Source organism: Lasioglossum baleicum, chromosome 10 (genome assembly GCF_051020765.1).
Source record: "Lasioglossum baleicum chromosome 10, iyLasBale1, whole genome shotgun sequence".
In the NCBI taxonomy this organism is placed as follows: Eukaryota; Metazoa; Arthropoda; class Insecta; order Hymenoptera; family Halictidae; genus Lasioglossum; species Lasioglossum baleicum.
Genome location: NC_134938.1, coordinates 4,952,607 through 4,972,463, shown reverse-complemented (window position 1 = coordinate 4,972,463; position 19,857 = coordinate 4,952,607). Strand labels below are relative to the sequence as shown.

The window sequence follows — 19,857 nt, the reverse complement described above, 5'->3', positions numbered from 1 at the left end:
ACAAAGAGAATCAGAAAAATTTAGAATATCGTAATGTTGTTTAGAAGACAACAGTCGTTAAGGGATGAAATCAATTTTTATTTTGTCCCTGCTTCCGACAATCGATGCAGAACATTTTTATTTCGCATAAAGATCTGCAGTCTAGTTATGGATGATGATTGGCCGACTTTATGATCTTTTAAAACGGCAGTCGATGTTCTGGCAGTACCCCGCCGCGACAAGTAAAGTATTACAGCGTTTCATTATCCAATTTATCATCCTGATCGTGTCGGGCGTTGCTGGATCCGTTCGAAGCGGTAATTCAATCCCGTGAGAGTTTAATATCCCACCTACCGTCCTGTAATATACCTTTGAACGGATATCGACGCATTATTATTGTAGCAGCAGCAGCAGCTTCCGGTTGACAGGCGCGAAATAAATGAGCGTTCTTCAGGTGAAGGATTCGCGTACCATTCTGCCCTGGATCGTTCGAGGCGACGTCAAAAGGATGATGCAGATTTGTAAATGGAGGGGGGGCTCGATCAATCAAGATTACACATCTGGTTAGAAGCACCCAGAATTTACCGTGCAGTCGGGTCGCGTCGTGTTTGCTCAGCGAATCGTCACGTGAAACGGTGCCGAGCACAGAGAATCGGTTAACAGCTGTACGAAACACCAAGGCGCCATGTGCTCTGTGCTCGTTCCGCGAATTTTATATTACAGTCAACCCCCCGATACAACACGCGCCCTGTTGTGTCGACATCGCGTTAAGGGCTGCCACGTATGTACAGTAAATCCTCTATAATCCCAAAAGCCTCGGGGAGGTTCGTATGCAAAATACGTAGACGGATACCATTTTTTTGAGCTTCAAAGGTCTATCCGAACGTAGAGGACAGCGCGTGTAGAGATCGCGCGCGGTCGAAGCTTCTGCGTCTCTCCGCGTCTCCTTCTTTCCCATTCATCGTCGATTAAACCACTAAATACAGTTGAAATCATATCGTGTTTGGTATTATTTTAATCAGGAAAATGCCACAAATATATTGGTGAAAGTTTCATAAAGAAATAAGTAATAATAAAAAAGATTTCATATTGGTATTACGGTAGAAGTTTCGGTCGCAAGGAAGGACAGCGTGTATGGGATAGAAAGAGACGCGGACAGTCGCCGTCGCCGGCACAGTTCAAAAGCCCGCGTGTTCTCACAATGTAATGCCAATGAAAAATGCTTCATCATATAACTCAAATGGTTATATGAATTGTCTTATTGGGATAGAAATACCGAGACCACTCAATTGTCGAGAAACGGTTCGTCCTGGATTCTTCTTTTTCATATTCTCGGTAATTTAAAATTCAAATCCGGGATGGTTAGATCGCGGGAGAACTTGTTAAAAAGTTTCTGAGAAAAATTATGGACGGTAATAGCCTGGAATGCTTTTCGAAAATTCGAGAGTTCGTACAACGATCCGCCGAGTTTCCATGCAGCGTATCTTTATTAAATTTCCGAGAATTACGAAGCAGCTATAATACATTAATCTAATACCGGGCTCCCGCCAGAAAAAAAGTGTATTGAATGGCTGTAACGGCAGGATCAGGAAGTTTCGTGGAGCTAACTGGGTCAGTAGTATCGGAGAAAAGTATGGAAAACAGTATCGTAGCTGCGTTCATATTTTCTTACGCCTTAGGCGCAATAACAACGCTGTCCATTACTAATTTTACTTCTGGAGCCTTCTGGATATTATAAATCACATAAAATTATCACGAATGCATCAAATCCGCAGCCCAGTAATAATAAAATTAGATTTATCAGAGAAATTATTCGCGGAAGACAAAAGGCAGGTTGGAAAAAAGGAACCGTCGACATTCCACGGTTAAAAATCGCGTACGAATCGGCGAAATGACAGTTCGCGTTTTCCGAGAGAAAACAAGAGGCATCTGTTTGAGGATGGAACGTTTACCGTTTCCCCGAGCATAAGTTCGCAGTGCTCGTAGGGCGACGCGCGAACAAAACTCGGTCTATCAGGCGTGTGCTTGGTTTTTCGAGTTCGAAGCTCGGAGAGAAATATTTTGAAATCCTTTTGTGTCGTCCTGATGTGGCACAAAAGATGCGACGCGACACGGAACGCAACACGGTATCGCGTCGGATGGATCATAGCGCTGTTTGCCAGCGCTCTTTATCGCGCGACGGTCGGCTGACCTAAATTCACCTATTCCACTGTCCCGGCAAAATCCTGAATGCCGGTGTTCGCGCGGCCGTGTTCCCGGCCTCAGACGGTCGAGCGGGCCATAACTAATCTATGCAAATGCTAAAACGTCGGATAATGTACCGCACCGGTCACGGGTACCCAGATTTGTCTTATGCTAACGATACATTTCCTGCCGGCGATTTCACCTTTTTTATAATCTTATAGTTGTTGATATCAGAAATATATCGCAGTAGCATTTATGGTTGGCATTTTGTTGGGTCTTCGTTGGGGTATTGGTTGGGCAACCGTTAGAAATGTCGCCTTTTTATGCAGTTGGGCCAACGTTACTATAAGACAAACGGGTCCACTAACATATTATTCTGATTTTCTCTTTTATACTTATTTTTATGGTATATCATAAATAATATACATATTAACAATGTATTTCCACGGTAAAAATTGGAAAAAACCTTAATACCCACGTCGGACTTGAACTTTGACCGCTTGCGTAGAGTAAAGTGCCCAAACATGGTATAGTCGCCTATTACGACACTACCTTGTATCTTCTAATCATTCATTTTTGGGATTGAATCGTCAGTGCAAAGCAGTGTTTTTCTCTTATCCGTCGTAGGACGGTCTCTTTGATTAATATGAATAAATAATGACAGAGTATTAAAATTGATCGTATCGCAAGCGAACCAATTGGGTTCATTTTTGGGATTGGATCGTCAGTGCAAAGCAGTGTCCTTCTCTTATTCGTTGCAGGATCGTCTCCTTCATTAATCTGAATAAGTAATGATAGAGTATTAAAAGCGATACCAATTCGCGGTTCATTTTTGGAATTGAATCGTCGGTGCAAAGCAGTGTCGTTTCTCCTTAAGATTCGAATGAATCTGCGTTCGAAGGGATATCGGCGAGCAATGGCGACAGATCCTGCCAGTGAGATCGTAACGGAACGCAACAATGTCTCCCTCGAAACTCGGTGCGTTGCGACCGATCGACGGGCGCTTATCCGTCGAGTCGACTCTGCTGCGGCAGACAGAAAAGGCAGAAAAGAAAGGAATATCTTTGGCTGGGAAAGACTCACCGGATCAGCTCGAAGATCTCCGGCTTCTCGAGCTCCCTCTGCTTCATCCTCTCCTTCATGGCTGTGATTATGCTGTTCGCCTTATCCTCGGCCCCGTGTTTCGAACTCTTCTCAGCCGCCCCTGCGAAAATGAAACAATCGACCGGTGAAATTACGCGGCGCAACGAATGCTGTACCGAATTAAATCGACTCGTTCGATCCGAATGGCACCCGGAGCGATTTATTGATCAAACGACACAGGGGGGCTGATTCGATCGTGAAAAACCGCTGGAACGTCGGGAAAACGGTGATTACGCGCACGTTCGGCCGTTTGTTGTTCTATGTTTGCCAGCTCGATTCGCCAGCTGGAGGGAAGAATCAATAGTCGACTGGCCGCGTCGATAGGAATGTTAATAACTCATGCCGTCGAAAAAAAGGCACTGGGAACGTGGCCCACGGAAAATTATGTTGCCCCCGGGATCGATCGGCGCGACCCTAATTGGATCTCGAGCATCGAGAGTTCTCATTTCAATTAGAGTTGTTCGACGAATGCTGGATTAATCATTCGTTCGATCGAAATCGAAATCATTTTGCAACGTTTCGGAAACACCTTGTATTCAGGCTAGTAAATTAATCGGAGCATACGTCGAGCAGAAAGCAAGGTAAAAACGTATTATTATCTGCGAAATACAAACAGTGTATCGGTAACAAGTGACCCGACGAACCGCGAGAAAATTAATTAAAAATCCTGCCTTCCAGCTTTCCACGCCAGTTCGTGCTGTTGCCCATCAATTAATAACCAATTAGCATCGGAGATTTGTGTAACCATCTATGTAAGCAAGACCCTTAAACTGCGCTCGGTTCGTTTCTGTTATCTCGGAGCGACGTCTGCGTATAATTTAAGTAATAGACGAAATAAACTAACTGTGAAACAAGAACGTTCGCGAGAAAAAAGAAGTCGCGATCTTGTTACTTAAGATAAACAACGTAAACAACGTTCGGCAGTTTGAATCGCGACTAACGAAACGGATTAGAACGCGGAAAAAAATGTGGAGAGATGGCGACCGAAATAATTGCTTCCATAGAATAAATGAAGTGCTTGTTATCGGGCGCGGTCCTTCGGAAGAAAAGTTCTGCCGAGACTGGATTTCGTAGGACAGGAGAGAGGAGAGATTTCATCGGGGAACGTCCAAGGACACTCGTAATGCTGAGGCCATTCCCAGAATTTCAATTTGGCCCCCACGCCCTTTCTCCTTCTTCCGCCCTCCGTTAGAGAACGGTGTAGAGGAGGGGGAGGCTCGCAGTTCTGTCGATCGCGATTTCGTTTTCACCCGATATTTCAACCGTCTCAGATTCGCTCGACGAGGCTAACGACTCTTGCCCTTCGAGTCCCATTATCGACGAAGCCTCGCCACCCGACCCGGATGCCGCGCCATTGTTTTACAGCCAATCCCCGCGACCCCTCCCGGCGAAACTATCCCGAAGTTCGTACGCTAATTTTCTTCTCGAATTAAGGTGCCGCTCTTCCTAATCCCTCTCTTATCGCACTCTTATCGAAGTATTCGACAGTCCTCGAGTTCTGTGAACTTCGATTGTGAAAAGTCACGAGCAGAGGGAATTATCGATGGACTCCAATGATATTATTTATTTATTGTTACTCGATTGGAATCGAGGGGCTCCGACGCTACTTATCTTTTCATAGGTGGAGATCTCAAGGACATATGAAGGTCAACGCTGATTTTTTAAACTTTCATTATGCCGTATACCAGGCATGTCAAACTCTTTCACCACCGAGAGCTTTATTAAGTATTATAAATTAATTCGAGGGCCGCGATAGAAAAAAGCAGATTCGAAATAAAAAGAAAATACATTTTCTTTTATTAACGTTGCTGTAATACAAAATAACATACGTACAAAAATTGCTTTTTTTCAAGTTTACTTTATTTGAATAAAACTATCTCATTTTTATTTCGAAGAAACTTGGCAATGTTTTTCAGTAACGAAATTTTCAAAATTTGGTTGAATTTCTTGAACTGTAATTATTTTAATTAGTGACCTTTCTGCAGTTTTATTATTTTTTAACATCGAAAATAGTGGTTCGCTCATATACGTGCTACCACTGCTATTAAACATAACTGATTGAACTAATTGTAGAAATGTGGAATTACAACATCCACATTACGTTTGTTTCAATACGGAATCACACTGCATTTCGATTAATTCCAGTTGTACTGGTTTTGCACTCCAGATTCACCCTTCTGCAAGTCAAATTGACCTTTCTGTAAATCAATTTCATCTTTCTGTAAATCAATTTCACCCTTTTGCAAATTACTTTCACCCTTTTGCAAATCAAATTCAACCTTTTACAAATACAGTATTTTTACGCAAATTTTTGTAAAAAAAATCAGATCAAATGTAAATTAATTGTTACGAAATTCAAAATTTTATTTACTGCAAATATGTGCATCAAATAGTTATTTGAAAGTAATTACCAATTCATTAACTTTGTAATGTGCGAAAACTGTGTGTAGATATGTATGGTATATTCATTGTAGCCATTTTCTTTAATAAATGTTCGATATGAAAGTACATATTTATTGAAGCATATTGAGTATCGAGTCTCCCCTCGCAGTAATGACACCGTTCACGTGTGTCTAAATAAATATACAATTAATCGAAATGAATAAATAATTAATTTTAAATATTCTTAATGGGTGAAATTGGTTTGCAGAAGGGTCAAACTGATTTACAGAAAGGTGAATTGACTTGCCAAAGGGTGACTTTGGAGTGTAAAAACTATAAATTGTCTGCCGTATACGAATAATATCAAAAAATAGAAGAAACGTTTTCTTTCACTTTCTCGAATGGCTGGAAGAAGAACGCTGGTTAGTGGGAGCACTCTGTATATCTACGAAAGAGGTCTAACAGCCAATAGGATCGTCGACGTACCGATCTGCGAGCGCAGCAAACGGGGACATGATTTTCGCCTGATTTGCGACGAACAAGCATTTTTTTCGCATGGTTCGTCGTGCCGGCCTGTTTTCCACCTCCCACGCGCGAACCCTCCGGAGAAAAAGGTCGGCTTTGTTTTTCCGAACTAAGTCACCGTGAACCGAGGCGCCCGTCTATTTTCCCGTCCGGAGAAAATCAATTTTTCGCGGAGGTGCGGGCTCGCCGCGCTGTTTGCCTGAAGTTTGTTTCCCGACCCGGCCGCCGAACGATCGGTACGTGTAATTTCCGGTCTGGTTAAGCGGCGGCAACATTTTCGCGAGCGAAACTCGCGGCCCCGGTGCAGTGGTGCAACGGCGGCGCGGCTGCGGCGGCTGCACCGGAAAATTAAAGGTCCTCGAATGTTCCGGCTCGACGAAAGACGCAAAACCCGCGCGCTGGCACGCGAGAGAGCCCCGCGTGAAAAGTTTAAAGAGTGCGTCTTTCGGAAACCGGGGAGAACCCCGACCATTCACCGCCGGGGGATGAAAAAGCGGTTTATGAAAAAATGAAAAAACGCCTCGTGGTAAATGGTATCTCTCCGCCGACGCTGGGCGGATGTGGTTAAAGACTTTAATCCGCCTCATACGCTTAACGAAATTTATTCTCCAACTCGATTTCCCCGAATCTTCTACACCCTGCGACCGAGTGATAACAGGTTTCGTATTTTTGAAAACTTTCTAGTCGGAACCGGTGAGAATACATTTCTCGTGTCGATGGAGATCGACTAAAAGAGCGGACAATCTCGCGTTACCCGCTAGATTCGAGATTTTTCCCGCGAGCTCGCTTAACACGGAGGATATTAGACGCGCCCGTTAATTACGTTCCTGCCTGCGCCTCCGGCAATTAAGTTCGGAGAGACGCGGCATAATTTCAGCAGGTATCAACGTCGGAGTTCACGACGAGTTAATGTCCTGGCGGTTTGTCTCGCATACAGATTACATCTGCGACTTTTCGCTTTCCATCAGCGAGGACAACATTAATGTAATTTGGTAAATATCGTCGAAGTAAATCGAGTTCCAACAATACCAGTCCGGCAAAAATGAGGCTGTTGTCGCGGAACGCGTTGAAGAGGAGGTTTCGTCCGAGCCACAGGTGAGTCCTCATTGTAGTTAAAAGTAAAACAGGAGAAAAAAGAAGTAAAGGAATGCAATACAATGGTTACTCACTCTGCAGACAGTCCGCGTTGAGTAGATCCTTGCATTTTTCGTGGCACTTGACACCGCATTCCGTGCACCGCACTCCCTGCCGCGCGATGCCCCAAAGGAGACCCTCGCACTCGTAGCAGTAGGTCGGTGACGTGGCTGTCCAGGTGACGAACTTGTGCGGCGTCGTCGAGGAGATCGGGTAGATCATTGCCTGCAGCGTTTTCTTGTACACGTGCATCTTCTGTGGGGTTTTCAGTGTTGCACACCGTCATTAGTATCAGCAAAGAAAATGGGGCCGCGGATAGGGGGCTTGGAAACTCTTTAAACGCACACCTCAAACCACCTCGGCTCGCTGCTCTCGCGATGGATTACCAGGGCTTGAAACCGGTCCGAGATTAAAACTGTTTCAAACTGTCACACATGGTGTTCGTGCCACGAGCAAAAATAACACATTTACCTTTCCCTCGATAATTGAACTTTCAATTTTCAGAATGAAAAGGCATTTCCGAACACAAATGTGAATTCTTCGAAAATTAATTTCGACTAGAAACTCCCTTTAACATTGAATTATTATAAGTGGACTGCGGATCTTTATGCGAAATTAGAAATGTTTGTATCAACTGCAAGATATAGGAACCAGATAGAAATTTATTTTTCTCTTTAGTGGTTTCATCAAGTTGTGAGAAATGTAACGCATAAAATCCGCAATCTAATTATAAGAAATTGATGTTGCAACAGTTTTCAAGCCCTGTAGGTTATACCGATCTCGACGGTTTTCTTTCGTGGTTCTGTACCAGCAAAGACTGCGAAACCAGGCTTCATCGATCAGGAAAATATTTCTGATGCAAAGTGTTCTGACCTGATGTCTTACTCTTTGCGAGGTACGCTTCTACCATGGATGTTATATATTTATATTTCTGACAGGAAGCAAGCTTCATTGGATATTCTTTCACTTTCGGACTCGCTCAGCTATATTTGAACTGTAATTGACTGACAACCAAGAGCAGATGGAAAATGAAATTTCCAAGAGACGCGCAATCACAGTGCCGGAGTGGCTTCGGAAATTTTATCAAGCTGCTTCACGCGCTTAACTCGTTCAAAATGAAAATTGACGTTTTCAACGAATTGCCTTCGAACAGAGTTGGGAAAAGATTTAATCAACGATCGACGAATAAGTTTCTACTTCAATCGTTAATCGCGCGATTAACAATTTTTCTCCTAGTTTAGTCGTTAATTGCGGTTAACGATTAAATTCCTTCGAATTGTAATCGTCAATCGGATAATTGATTAATGATTAACTGTGCTGAAACTTCGTAATGAAATACGGAATCAAGACTGTATGAATACTGAAAAAAATTAGCTTAGGTGTATTGTCATTTGGTTTATAATACAAGCTCTGTTTACGAGCTTTTATGTGTTTTTTGTCGATGATTTCTTTTTTTAATCAACGATTGACGATTAACTTCATCACTCGATTGAATCAATCGCCGGTTTTTCAATGATTACTTTTCTAATCGTACACATTGATCAATCAATCTTGATTAAAATTGTAATCGATTAATGCCCAACTCTGCAAGGATATACAAGGTGCTTCAAAAATGTTGTCCTTCCTTCTGTGAATTTTCAAAACCTTTTTTATTTTCACGGACGTCTTGAATGAGACGTGTCCAGTTGCCAGTCAATTCAACGAAATTCCGTTCCCTCGAGTCCTGGGTCTTCAAGGATTCTCTACGTTAACCATGAGTATTTACAACTGTATAAGGGAGCTTCGTAGCTATCAACAAAGACATGGACAGGAGACAGACGTGAGACTAGAAACTCTAACATAAGTCACCGATCGTCCGTGAAAAGTAGATCTTCTTGGTTGGAGACTATGGCGCAGCGAAGGTTCGATCTAAGTACAATAAATCCTCTATAAAGGCAAAAAAAGTATCCCCTCCACTTTGGTAATCTGATCTCGGCTCGGGTATATCGGTGTGAACCACTACTAATGCGACGCGGAGAGTTCTCACAATGTAACACCAATATTTAATCTTTTTTATTATTATGTATTTTTTAATGAAACCTCCACCAATATATTTGTGGCATTTTTCTGATTAAAATAAGACCCAACACGATATAATTTCAACTGTATTTAATTGACGATGGACGTTTCAGGCGCAAGGAAGGACAGCGTATGGGAAAGAAAGAGACGCGGAGAGTCTCTCTTTACACGCACCGTCCTTCTCTAAAAAATAGCTACCCGTCTACGACAAACGCAAACGAATCCCCCGAGGCTTTAGCGGTTATAGAGGATTTACTGTAAAACTGTTCCGTTACTTGCCGATGTCTCTTCCTTCGATCGAACCTTCACCGTACCTCTAAATTCCTAGGACTTTTTACAGTGTCTCAGAAAGTACTGCGCGTCCAAGTCGGAAGAGCGATTTTCGGTTATGATCTTTTACGGTTTGCCCGCAGGCAATTCATTCTCCGTTTAAACAAAAGAGGATAACGGAAATCGAGCCGGAAAATCGCGCAGTATTTCCTGCAAGAGAAACCCCTAATATCTTCATGCTGCTACCCGCAATGATTTCCCGGGTTCAAGGTTAGTCAGTGAGCCGAGGTGCGATTCACCCGTCGAGAACACACAAATGTGGTTCGACGATCGCCGCTAGAGTGTCGGCGATTTTCAGCGGGATTATCCAGATCCTTGTCTGATCTGCGTTTTCGAGCCTCTCAGCCGCCATACTTCTATCGTCGGATTCGACGAACTCGGGACACTCTCATGCAGAGTCAAACATTCCGCAAGACGACCATACACGCTGCCAGTCGCGCCAGTCACACACTAGCAGTCGCGTGTAATCACGCGCAAAGATCATAACGTGCCGGGAGCGTTGGTGCCTGCGAGACCTAATTGCCACACGCAATCCTGTGTATATAGATTGAACAGGTTTGACAAGGGGTGGGGGGGGGATGGAAAGGAGCATCTGAGTGGATGTTCAGCCGGTTGCGAGGATTCGCAAGGATCACCGTTCGATACGCGACGTCTTGTGTCACACGTTGTGTCGCGTCGGCTTCCTTGCGAACCTTCTCTAACGAGGGGGCTAACAACGCGTGGGAGAAGCCAGACGAGAAGGCTAATCCTGTCACTGGTCTAGACGCGTGTTTGTCCTTGTCAACTGGGTACGCTGGCTCCGCTAATTATCTGACAAAATCACCCCCCGGTCCCATCAAAGATCGACCACCGATCTTGCCAGGCTTCCTTTGACACTGCGCATCCTTGCGCAGCGCGTCCACCCTTAATTAAATATTCTCTCGTCTTCTCTTCAGTTGGCCATTCTCTTTATTTGTGCAGAGGTCGTTTGAAGGTCATCGATAAATTTTAAATACAGGGTGAACATTATAGATATTGATTATACGCAAAAATGTTTCAGATGAAAGTTGCTCAGTATCCAGAGGGATACCATGTGGTGGGAACTTTTATTTCTCCCGATGGACACTCCAAGGTGAGGTGAAGGTCAACTTTCTTTTTTTAAATAGAATGTCCTTTTTTATACCATAGATCGATGGAGTATCAAATTCTGAGTATAATAGTGTTGATCTTCATATGTCCTAAACATAATAGTTAACGAGATATTATCCAAAGAAGAAAGAAAATTGTTTCGATAATATCTCGTTAAGTATTAGATTTAGGACATATGGAGGTTAATACATTTTTGCTCGGAATTCGATAGTCAATCGATTCATGATACTGAAAGTAGGTCTTTCCATTTTAAAAAAATCAAGGTGACCTTCTCCTCACCTTGGAGTGTCCATCGGGAAAAATAAATATCCTACCACGTGATATCCTCCTCGGTACTGAACACCTTTCATCTGAAACATTTTTGCGTGTAATCAATATTTTTGGAGATATTCGAAATGATCTAGTAGTATGACTTTTTAGAAGAATTCTAGAATCCGATGCCAGTTTTACCTTTATCCCGATGTCGAGGAAAATGTAAAAAGCCATTGTCTCCTGCATGGAAAAGTTTTCTTTTCGGAAAGAGTTGTGAAATATTAAATGGTTTCGTTGACACGAAGCATGAAGAATCGCAAGACGGTGGTCGTTGTATCGGATATTCGCGTTTCCGTTCCCCAGTTGCCTTTTATTTTCGAATATTTCCTCGTTTCTTTCGAGCGACGCCAGCGATTCAGTTTCCAAGGGTCCGCGGCCAGAATTGGGTTTAGGGGATGATGCTATGAGGTTCCTCGAGGTGTCGGTATCTATTTCTTCGTGTCTCTCGGATCGGGGACCATCGGCCCGAAGCTCTCGAGGATCCTCCGCCACGGTTCTTTTCACTCGAATTTTATCTTTCTCTCGTATCGACACTTCGAAAAGGGCTTCCTGTCGGATGATCGAGAAGCGGAATTTTATTTGGACATTCTCTCCCTCGGAAAAACGGCACTTCTCCTATCGATTCGGTGAACACCCTCGCCTCGATTACGTTCACCATTCCTTTCTTTATGTCGGCGATCGTGCACTCACGGACAAAAGAAACTTTAAAATTCGAATTTTCTTCGGATGAGTATTAACCCTTTGGACTCCGAGCAATTTTAATTGGAATACCGAGAGATTTCTTTCAAACCGGATCGTTTTTATTCTAAAGCGAGTGTAAAAAGTATTCGTACGCCCTTAAAAAACATATATAATTGTAACAAACGACCTGATTTTTTTATAATCAATTAGAAGCGTTGGTTTACGAAATGATATGCGAAAAAGATTTTCGAAAAATTATAATTTTAATTTTAATTAATTTTAAAAAAAGCATTTTTTAATTCTTAATGAACATGTAAAATATATGTTTTGTAGATCTATGGTAGTCATATACATACTGAAAATTTCATCGAAATCGGTTGACGCAGGAAAAAACGACACGCATCGAAAAATGTACGATTCTGAGGACTTTTTAAGCAGAAACTACGTTTTTGACCATTTTTAACCGTTTGTAACTCGTGTGTATGTCAATACACGATGAACTTTTCAGCGTGTGTGTGTGTATGTGTGTGTGTGTGTGTGTGTGTGTGTGTGTGTGTGTATAACTATATATTATAGATCTAAAAAACATATAATATTTTCAATTTTCTTTAAGGGCCCAAATAAAACAGTTTTAAAAAATTCCTTTTCCTTGTAAATTATAATTTTTGGAAAATCTGTTTTGTATATCATTTCGTAAACTAATGCTTCGAATTGATTATAAAAAATCAGGTCGTTCGGTACAATTATAAAAAAGTTATTCTTTTTAAAGGGCGTACGAATACTTTTTACACTCACCGTATGTGATCTTTTTCACATTCTGCGCATCGAATATCTTTCACAATTTATAGAATACAGACGAATTCAATAATATTAAAACTGTTTTAATAATGCTATGGCAATTTTTACTGGCGCCTCAGAGTCTACCATTCGAGTGCAGAGGGTTAATAACTGCAATCACATCTTTTGTTCATTAATCTGTTTTCACATAATGCATCAACAATCCATTTTAAGTAATAGGCAAGTCTTGTTACAACATTAATTATTATTGATCGAAACACTTTATAACATTCGCATTCCATATGCAACAATTTGACAGGTATTTAATACAAAACTCGTCGCTGCTTGAATGTAAAATTTCACTTTGTAAAAATCGTGGTGCATTTAAACTTTCTCTTGCCCGGTCGTCTCGAGAGGGGAAGAGAGAGAAGATGTTTTTCTAGGTATCGCACTATTGGGGCGTTCTGCGGGGGATGTAGAAAGCATCGATCCGCTAAAAAAGCTCTATAGGTTGCACGCCGTGACTTCCGGATGTTCCTGATTTCGTCGATTCGGTAATGCATGCGATTTCGAAATATTTCGGTTGTTGCTTATATCATGCAACGCGATACACGAGGCTGGTAAACGTGAATTATTATTGTTACTCGGTTCACATCGAGCTACGTGATTCGCCGAACATATTATTTCTGTTACGTAGCCGGTGAAATTGCCGGTTCCACCATGTTCGAACACTAAAAGAATATCCGAATTACCGGGGTATCCCCTTTCAAAATGGTACAACAATTTCATTGTGGTAATTTATGAAAATAGTATAAATAATTCTCCAATTATACGATTAACATCGTCGCGCGAGCAACTGGCATACTCGATTCAGCGAATACGCGGAATATCCGGGATCACGTACGAGGATCAGAGAATCCTAGCTCTAGCCTAATTACACCCGGTTTACATGACCACTGTAGCATCTCATATCCATGATTTCCTATACGTGACCCACATACACTCGCACAGTCGTCCACAGATATATACATACACACACATCGCGATCGCACACGTACACGTCCCGACTACTACGGCACGCGATCAGCAATTCTCGTGACGGATGTGTACAAATAGTTATGCAAATACGCATGACGTTCACCCTAGCCGCTAGAAGAAACGGACTCGTCTAGGATCGCTACGAACGTTGCTTGTCTCAGAGTCACAGAGCGTGATCAAACAGAAAGAGCGATAGAGACAGAGAGAGAGAGAGACAGACAGAAAGAAAGAAGTAGAAAGAAAGAGTCAGAGATAGAGAGAGAGAGAAGTATAGACAGAAAGGCAAAGAAAGATAGTAGAAGAGAAAGTTTGGAAGAAAGAGATAGAGATAGAGAGAGATAGAGATAGAGAGAAAGAGACAGAGGTTGGGCCACACTTACGTGAAAGAAAATAGCGCGGAAATGAGGATAAAATGCAGCACAGTTCATGTGAAAAGAAAAAAAAGTTATCAGAGGTTAAAGTTCAGCTCCACATAGAGCCTTCACCGGATGCGCGTTCATGTGAATCGCAGCTTAAAGCTAGATGGCGCGTGCTCTGACGTTCTACAGGCGAGCATAGACCCTAAAATCTGTACCCTGAAACAGGCTAACCTGAAACACGCTAATCGAGGATCCGAATTCGAAATGAAATTCGCGCGAGTCTGTGGACTGACTCGATGTCCAGAGTCTACGCCTAGACGCAACGTGCCACCACAGGTAACAGAATCTGACACGCTTGTCTCGTTTTCCTCGAAAATCGACCTTCCTCCCTTCTAGGCCACCTGCTTCGGCACAACGTGGCCAGTCTATTCGGCGAGACTTAACGTTTTCCTTTTGATAGCGGGAAACCTCGACGCCGAGCGACGAGGCGCAACAGATCCAGCCAATAAAAGGCCTTACACCGGTTATAATGCGAGCGCAGGGGACTCGAGAGACTCGGAGGACCACATAAACCCAATTGAAGAAGTTGAAACCTCTCGAAGTTTCCTACTGGAAGGTACGAGTTCCGAACAACTCGGGAAAGTTTAGGGGATGCTCGGGATTCTGTCAGGGCCTTAGGAGATCTTGGACTACGTGGAGCCCCTGCTGCTCTTTTAAGTCTCCTCGCCGTTATTGGGGTTCATCAAAGAAATCTTCTGCGTTTCGATAGTCCGACCGGTATAGACTGGCCACGCCTGTCAGTTCTTTCCTGCGATTCTATTACCTGTGATACTGTTCTCCTACGGTTCGTCTGTCGCTCTCACGCGATCTTCCAATCGAAGGGGCCGGCCCCTGCGACTTCGCGACAGAGCCGCGAGTTCGCCGACGAAGCTCGCAGCTCCGTCGCGTGCACAGAAAATTGTCTATCAAGATGCCTCTAACGAACACCGCCGCCAGAAAATGCTCGACGACCGGCGAGAGGGGGCAGCAACCCACCCCCGTAATTTCGATCTAGGCTGCCGACGTTCGGCGCAGCAACCGAACGATCTTTGGCGCAGCCTTCGGCGAGACAGGCCGGAGGACGTTCGGTAAATTGATTCCTTTGATTATGCGTCTCTCGCCTCTGCCGCATCTACGTCCCGAATCTATGCTCCGTTCCGATAACGGGCTTCTTTGACACGTAACCGCGACGAGAAACGGTCCTCGCCAATTCTTGCACGGAGTTAATCTAGATAGACTTTCACGCAGAACCGATAGACAGAAAAAAGAAAAAGAGGGACACGTCCGGAAGCTTCCGGTGGTAGATTAAATTTTCTTCTCCCAAGGACGCTTCAAGGTCCTCTCCCTCGAACGTTTTTACCACGCGACTAAACTCTTTTCCTGAGCGACGACGATTCCTCCCGATTCCCGAAAAACGGTTCTCTCGGATAGGCGACAACGCGATAGATGACGGTGATGCCTGTAAGGACAATCGTTCGAGGACGAATTCTTACCAGATCCTCGTTGTTCAATGTTTCTCTTGGTACCGCCGCCGTCAGGCCCGCCGCGTTCCTCTTCGTCGCCGCCATTGTCTGCGAAAAGATAGAAATTAATGCTCATCTGATCCGGGAACAATGCCTTCCAGTCTCTCTATTGTGTAGACAGAGATAAAGAACAGGAAGAGAGAAACTGAAAGGGTGGGGGCGGAGAGTGGAGCGGTGATGGTGAATGAAAATGAAAATGACGACGCGGAAAACGATGAAAATAAACGGAATAGTGAGAGGAGGCGGGTTACGCGGCCTTCCGATATGAGAAAATGAAAAACACGAGTGGGGGTGGGCGTGACGTTTCAGCGTGAGCTTACGTAGAGATGTAGAAAAATCTCTGAATAGTAAACATAGAAGTTCTACAACGACACAGTACCTCTAGAAAAATATACACTGCTTTTAACTCGTGACCGATGCAACGTGTGCGGGCTGTTTCGAAATTATACGTCGCGATCACTATTGCGTGGGACCGCAAAAATCGTCCGCAGAATTCACCTTGGCCCTTTCTCGCAAGGTCAAACCATTTTCTTGTCGCATCCTGTAGCGTCCAGGATGCGATAAAGAAAAACTGTTTCACCTTGAAGAAAGGGTGGTCACGATATATAATTTTGAAAGACCCTGTACATCGTTTCGGAAAATCAAAGACACAGCTACTTGCGAAATCATCGAGAAAAGAAATTGCAGGTACGTGATATCGAGCTTCTACATTTGGCATATGCGTTTCCGTTTCAATGTTTCGCGACGCGAAACGCAAACATGTGCAATGCGCACGATATGCAGATATCGTTGCAACGCTAGTTGCGCTCCTACGAATATGTATGCCAAATATATTCGAGATATCAGTGTTGTTATTTACAGATGCTATGTACAGACGTGTTAAAATTAGGGGTGTGCGGGTACCCGAAAATACGGGTCGGAAATTATTTCTCGGGTTCGGGTGGGATCCCGAAAGTTTGTCCGATACATGAATGTATATATTCGTTTATATTAATTTAGGTGTCAGACAAATTTTCGGGCTCTCGACCGACCCGACCCGACCCGAGGCTCGGGTACCCGCACACCCCTAGTTAAAATGTGTTTTATTTACATTGGCTTGTCTGGAAGCCGTGCTCTCAGCGAAAACGGCGGCTAAGCATCTCGATTCTCAGCGAAATACACTACAAAACTATGAACAATGCAACTAAATGAACTTCGAAAGATTTAAACTGTTCTATATCGTTCACAGCTACCGTTACTGAAAGATCAAGTGATCAATCTGCTAATAATCAGGCCATCGAGATCGAAGAGCTCTGCTCGAAGACGAATTCGTGTCTTGGCACAAGTAACATCGATCCATATTCAACATCGTATGGGCAGTGCAACAAATTGAATAATTAATTTTTATGGTAAATATTTACAAAGACCACCTTCGGACCTCGACCAGCTTTTAATGCGTTTAATCGTTCCGAGTAGTACTACTACGAAAAACATCTCGAAGAATTACACTGTCCAACAAATTTAAACTTTTCTAATGTTTCTTTTACGTTTTTATGTTAATATTGGATATCACTGTATTCGGGAAAGTCTACAGAATCTTTCGCTGTAAAGAACAATTCGATATCTGTTACAATAACATCGCAATATTTATTTAAAGTTGAAAAATACGTTTTTCTTTCAAAGTCACGTTTCCCAAAAACTGTGCGACTACGAGAAAAATGAAGGGCAGATTCGGAATCAGCGCGAAAAACTCAATAACAAATTTGGTGTTGGACAGTGTTATCATATCATTATACCCGAATAACTTTTTAACGAACAATTGAACCCTCGTGCCGCTACTCGGAACGACTTGACGACGCGTTTAAACGATGATCAAGATCGGAGGTGGCGTTCTGATTCGGATGAACAGCAATCTCTGTCGGCGAGGTAGAAAATGCGAAGGTCGGAGAACGCGATCGTACGGAACTGAAAGCGAGAAACGAACAAAACGGAACCGCGCGAGGAGAGGGTCGAATAAAACGAAAACGGAACGAGATAAAATGGTCGAGCGGACGAGTTGACTCGAATCAAGAATCGATCAATGGAAAATCCGAGAGCGGGTGTGTCCGCATGTGTCTGTGTGTGTGTGTGGCGAGAAACGGAAACACGACAAATGAATGGCCGGATGACGATAAAAGGCAAAGAGCGAGATAGAAACGGTGAATCTCTACGAAGAGAGTCTAATCCAATTAGCTTATAGGGTCGTGGTAGGTGTGGCGCGTCAGGATTTGCGGCTGGCTAGATTTCAATTAAGATATTATGCACGGGGCCCCGTGCTCGATGCATGCGCTACTGGCTGCTCCCAGGTGGACAGACGCTAATTCCAGAGCACTAATTTCTCGCCTCGCCTACTCCGTCCCCCTTCCCGGATATTCTATCGGCTTTTCTACACTCCCAAGCGTGTTCGCGGTGTGATAAGCGTTTTTCTGTCGCACGGGGCACCGTGATCTCTATCTTCATCTTTTTTTCCTCGAGCTTTCGTTCCACGAAAGTCGACAGCTCTTTCGAGACTCGCCACAATCCTTGATCATCGGATATTGCACCAGTAGCCGCGCGGAGAAATTCATTTACTCTCTCCAGAGTCGCCAGATCAGGGGAATCGGACGTAGAAGGGGAAGGGGGCTGGGCGTCACGTGAAAATGGGGAAAGGAAGGGTGGAGTGGGAGAGAAGTGTTAATCTGGCGACAGTTCCCCTATTTGTCCAAGATCTTTCCAAGCCCCGGAACAGAGTAAACGAATTTCTCTTCGACTACTCACCGTGTACATCTTCTGCGACCACTTTCGGTCTGCACAACTGCGATCGTCTAAGCGACTTAGACACGTGTGTGCACTCGTTCCGCATCCTAAGGATGCGTTGCGGTTCGTGCTCCCCCTTTCTCGCGTTCCCGAAGCAAAAATCGACGATGCTCGTCGAGAAAAAGAATGAACACGGAACCGGCGAGAGAAAGGAAGAGCGTCGGGTGAAAGATATCGCGTGATCACTCGTGATCCCCGGAAAGCGGTGGTTGGATTGGTTAGCTCCACGCTCGATTAACCAGCTAATTACGTTTCAACAAACCAAGACTACTTTGTCGGGAGACTACTGGTTCATGCGTGACGATTCTCCGTGCGGGTACACTCGGAAGATTCAAGATCACAATTACGGAATAGCGTGCACGCGTATCCGCCCCATGTCCTCTCGAGAACGCCGATGTATCGCGATCCCGATCGATAAAGCATGATATATCGCTCATTTTCAACGAGAGCATGCTTCTCGAGTGGACGTGCAGCGGATACGCTCGATGTTACCCATCGGAAAAGTAGATTAGCACGGCTAGAGCAAAAAGTGACGAGCAAAACGTCCGAGGCTACAGCGTCGGCGGAAGAGCACGGCACGGACGAGCAACGCTTGCGAAGAGCAAAAAAAAAAAAATAAAGGAAGAACGGGGCGAAGGTTTTCCGCGAGCCCCTCGCTAATTACAACGATATCTTGTTACCGAACGCGCGTCGAGATGGCGCGGCACCGTAATTATGTCGCGACACGCGAAACGACCGTCACGTCGCTTTTGATCCTTCAATTAGAAAATCCCTGCCCCCGTTAACGTACCGGCGAATAATTCGCTCGATGGTAATTTCGAATTGCCGAGCTCCACGGCGTCTGTTACGCGGTCGGTCTCGTAAAATAGTGGAAAAAAGTTGTGCAAAGCAAGTGAATGCGATTTTGCAAAAATTTTTAAAAGAGCCCCGCAAAGCGTTGCTCGCGCGCGCGTCGCAAAGGAACGGATCCCGCGTACGAGAATGGAAATTGCGCGAACCGCGGAAGCGAACACGTACACACGTAGATGCAACGTCGAGAGAGCTAGGTGCGAAAACGAAACTCGAGCGAAACGGAAAAAGATGCGACGGAAAAAAGGCCGCGCGACAGAGCGGGTGCATGAACTAACGTCGGGCGAAGCATGCGGTCTACGTAACGCAGTAAAAACAAGCCTTTTATTTAACTAAGTTAAGGAGGCATTTTAATTAGTACCTTCAAGACCTGGAGGTAGAATTTTTGAGAGTTTTTGAGAGGTTTTTTTCAGTGAGTGGTTTTGTATTTTTCAGGTGTTCAGGTGGATACAACAACGGGCGCCACAGAGAACAAACAAAGAAAATGGCATTAGATGCCGGTTAGTAACGTGTATCGCTTGCATCTCTCTCTTTTTTTTTTTTCTTAGTTCACTTGTCTCTAGTTATCGCGGTTTTAGTCGGTTGCTTTCTCAAATGCTTCG

At 44.0% G+C, this 19,857-nt stretch overlaps 1 protein-coding gene across 25 annotated transcripts in view; it reads right to left on the bottom strand.

Annotated features, from left to right (window-relative positions):
- The window catches only part of Unc-13 (unc-13), a 697,844-nt gene that overhangs the window by 56,409 nt on the left and 621,578 nt on the right, over positions 1-19,857 (bottom strand). For 24 of the 25 annotated variants that reach the window (XM_076431953.1, XM_076431956.1, XM_076431950.1 and 21 more), the window contains 3 exons: positions 15,563-15,640; positions 7,383-7,602; positions 3,247-3,367 (listed from right to left, as the gene is read on the bottom strand). In XM_076431953.1, the coding sequence (XP_076288068.1) occupies positions 3,247-3,367; positions 7,383-7,602; positions 15,563-15,640 (419 nt within the window). The remainder of the gene's footprint in view (positions 1-3,246; positions 3,368-7,382; positions 7,603-15,562; positions 15,641-19,857) is intronic. The other variant, XM_076431932.1, reaches the window with a different exon arrangement.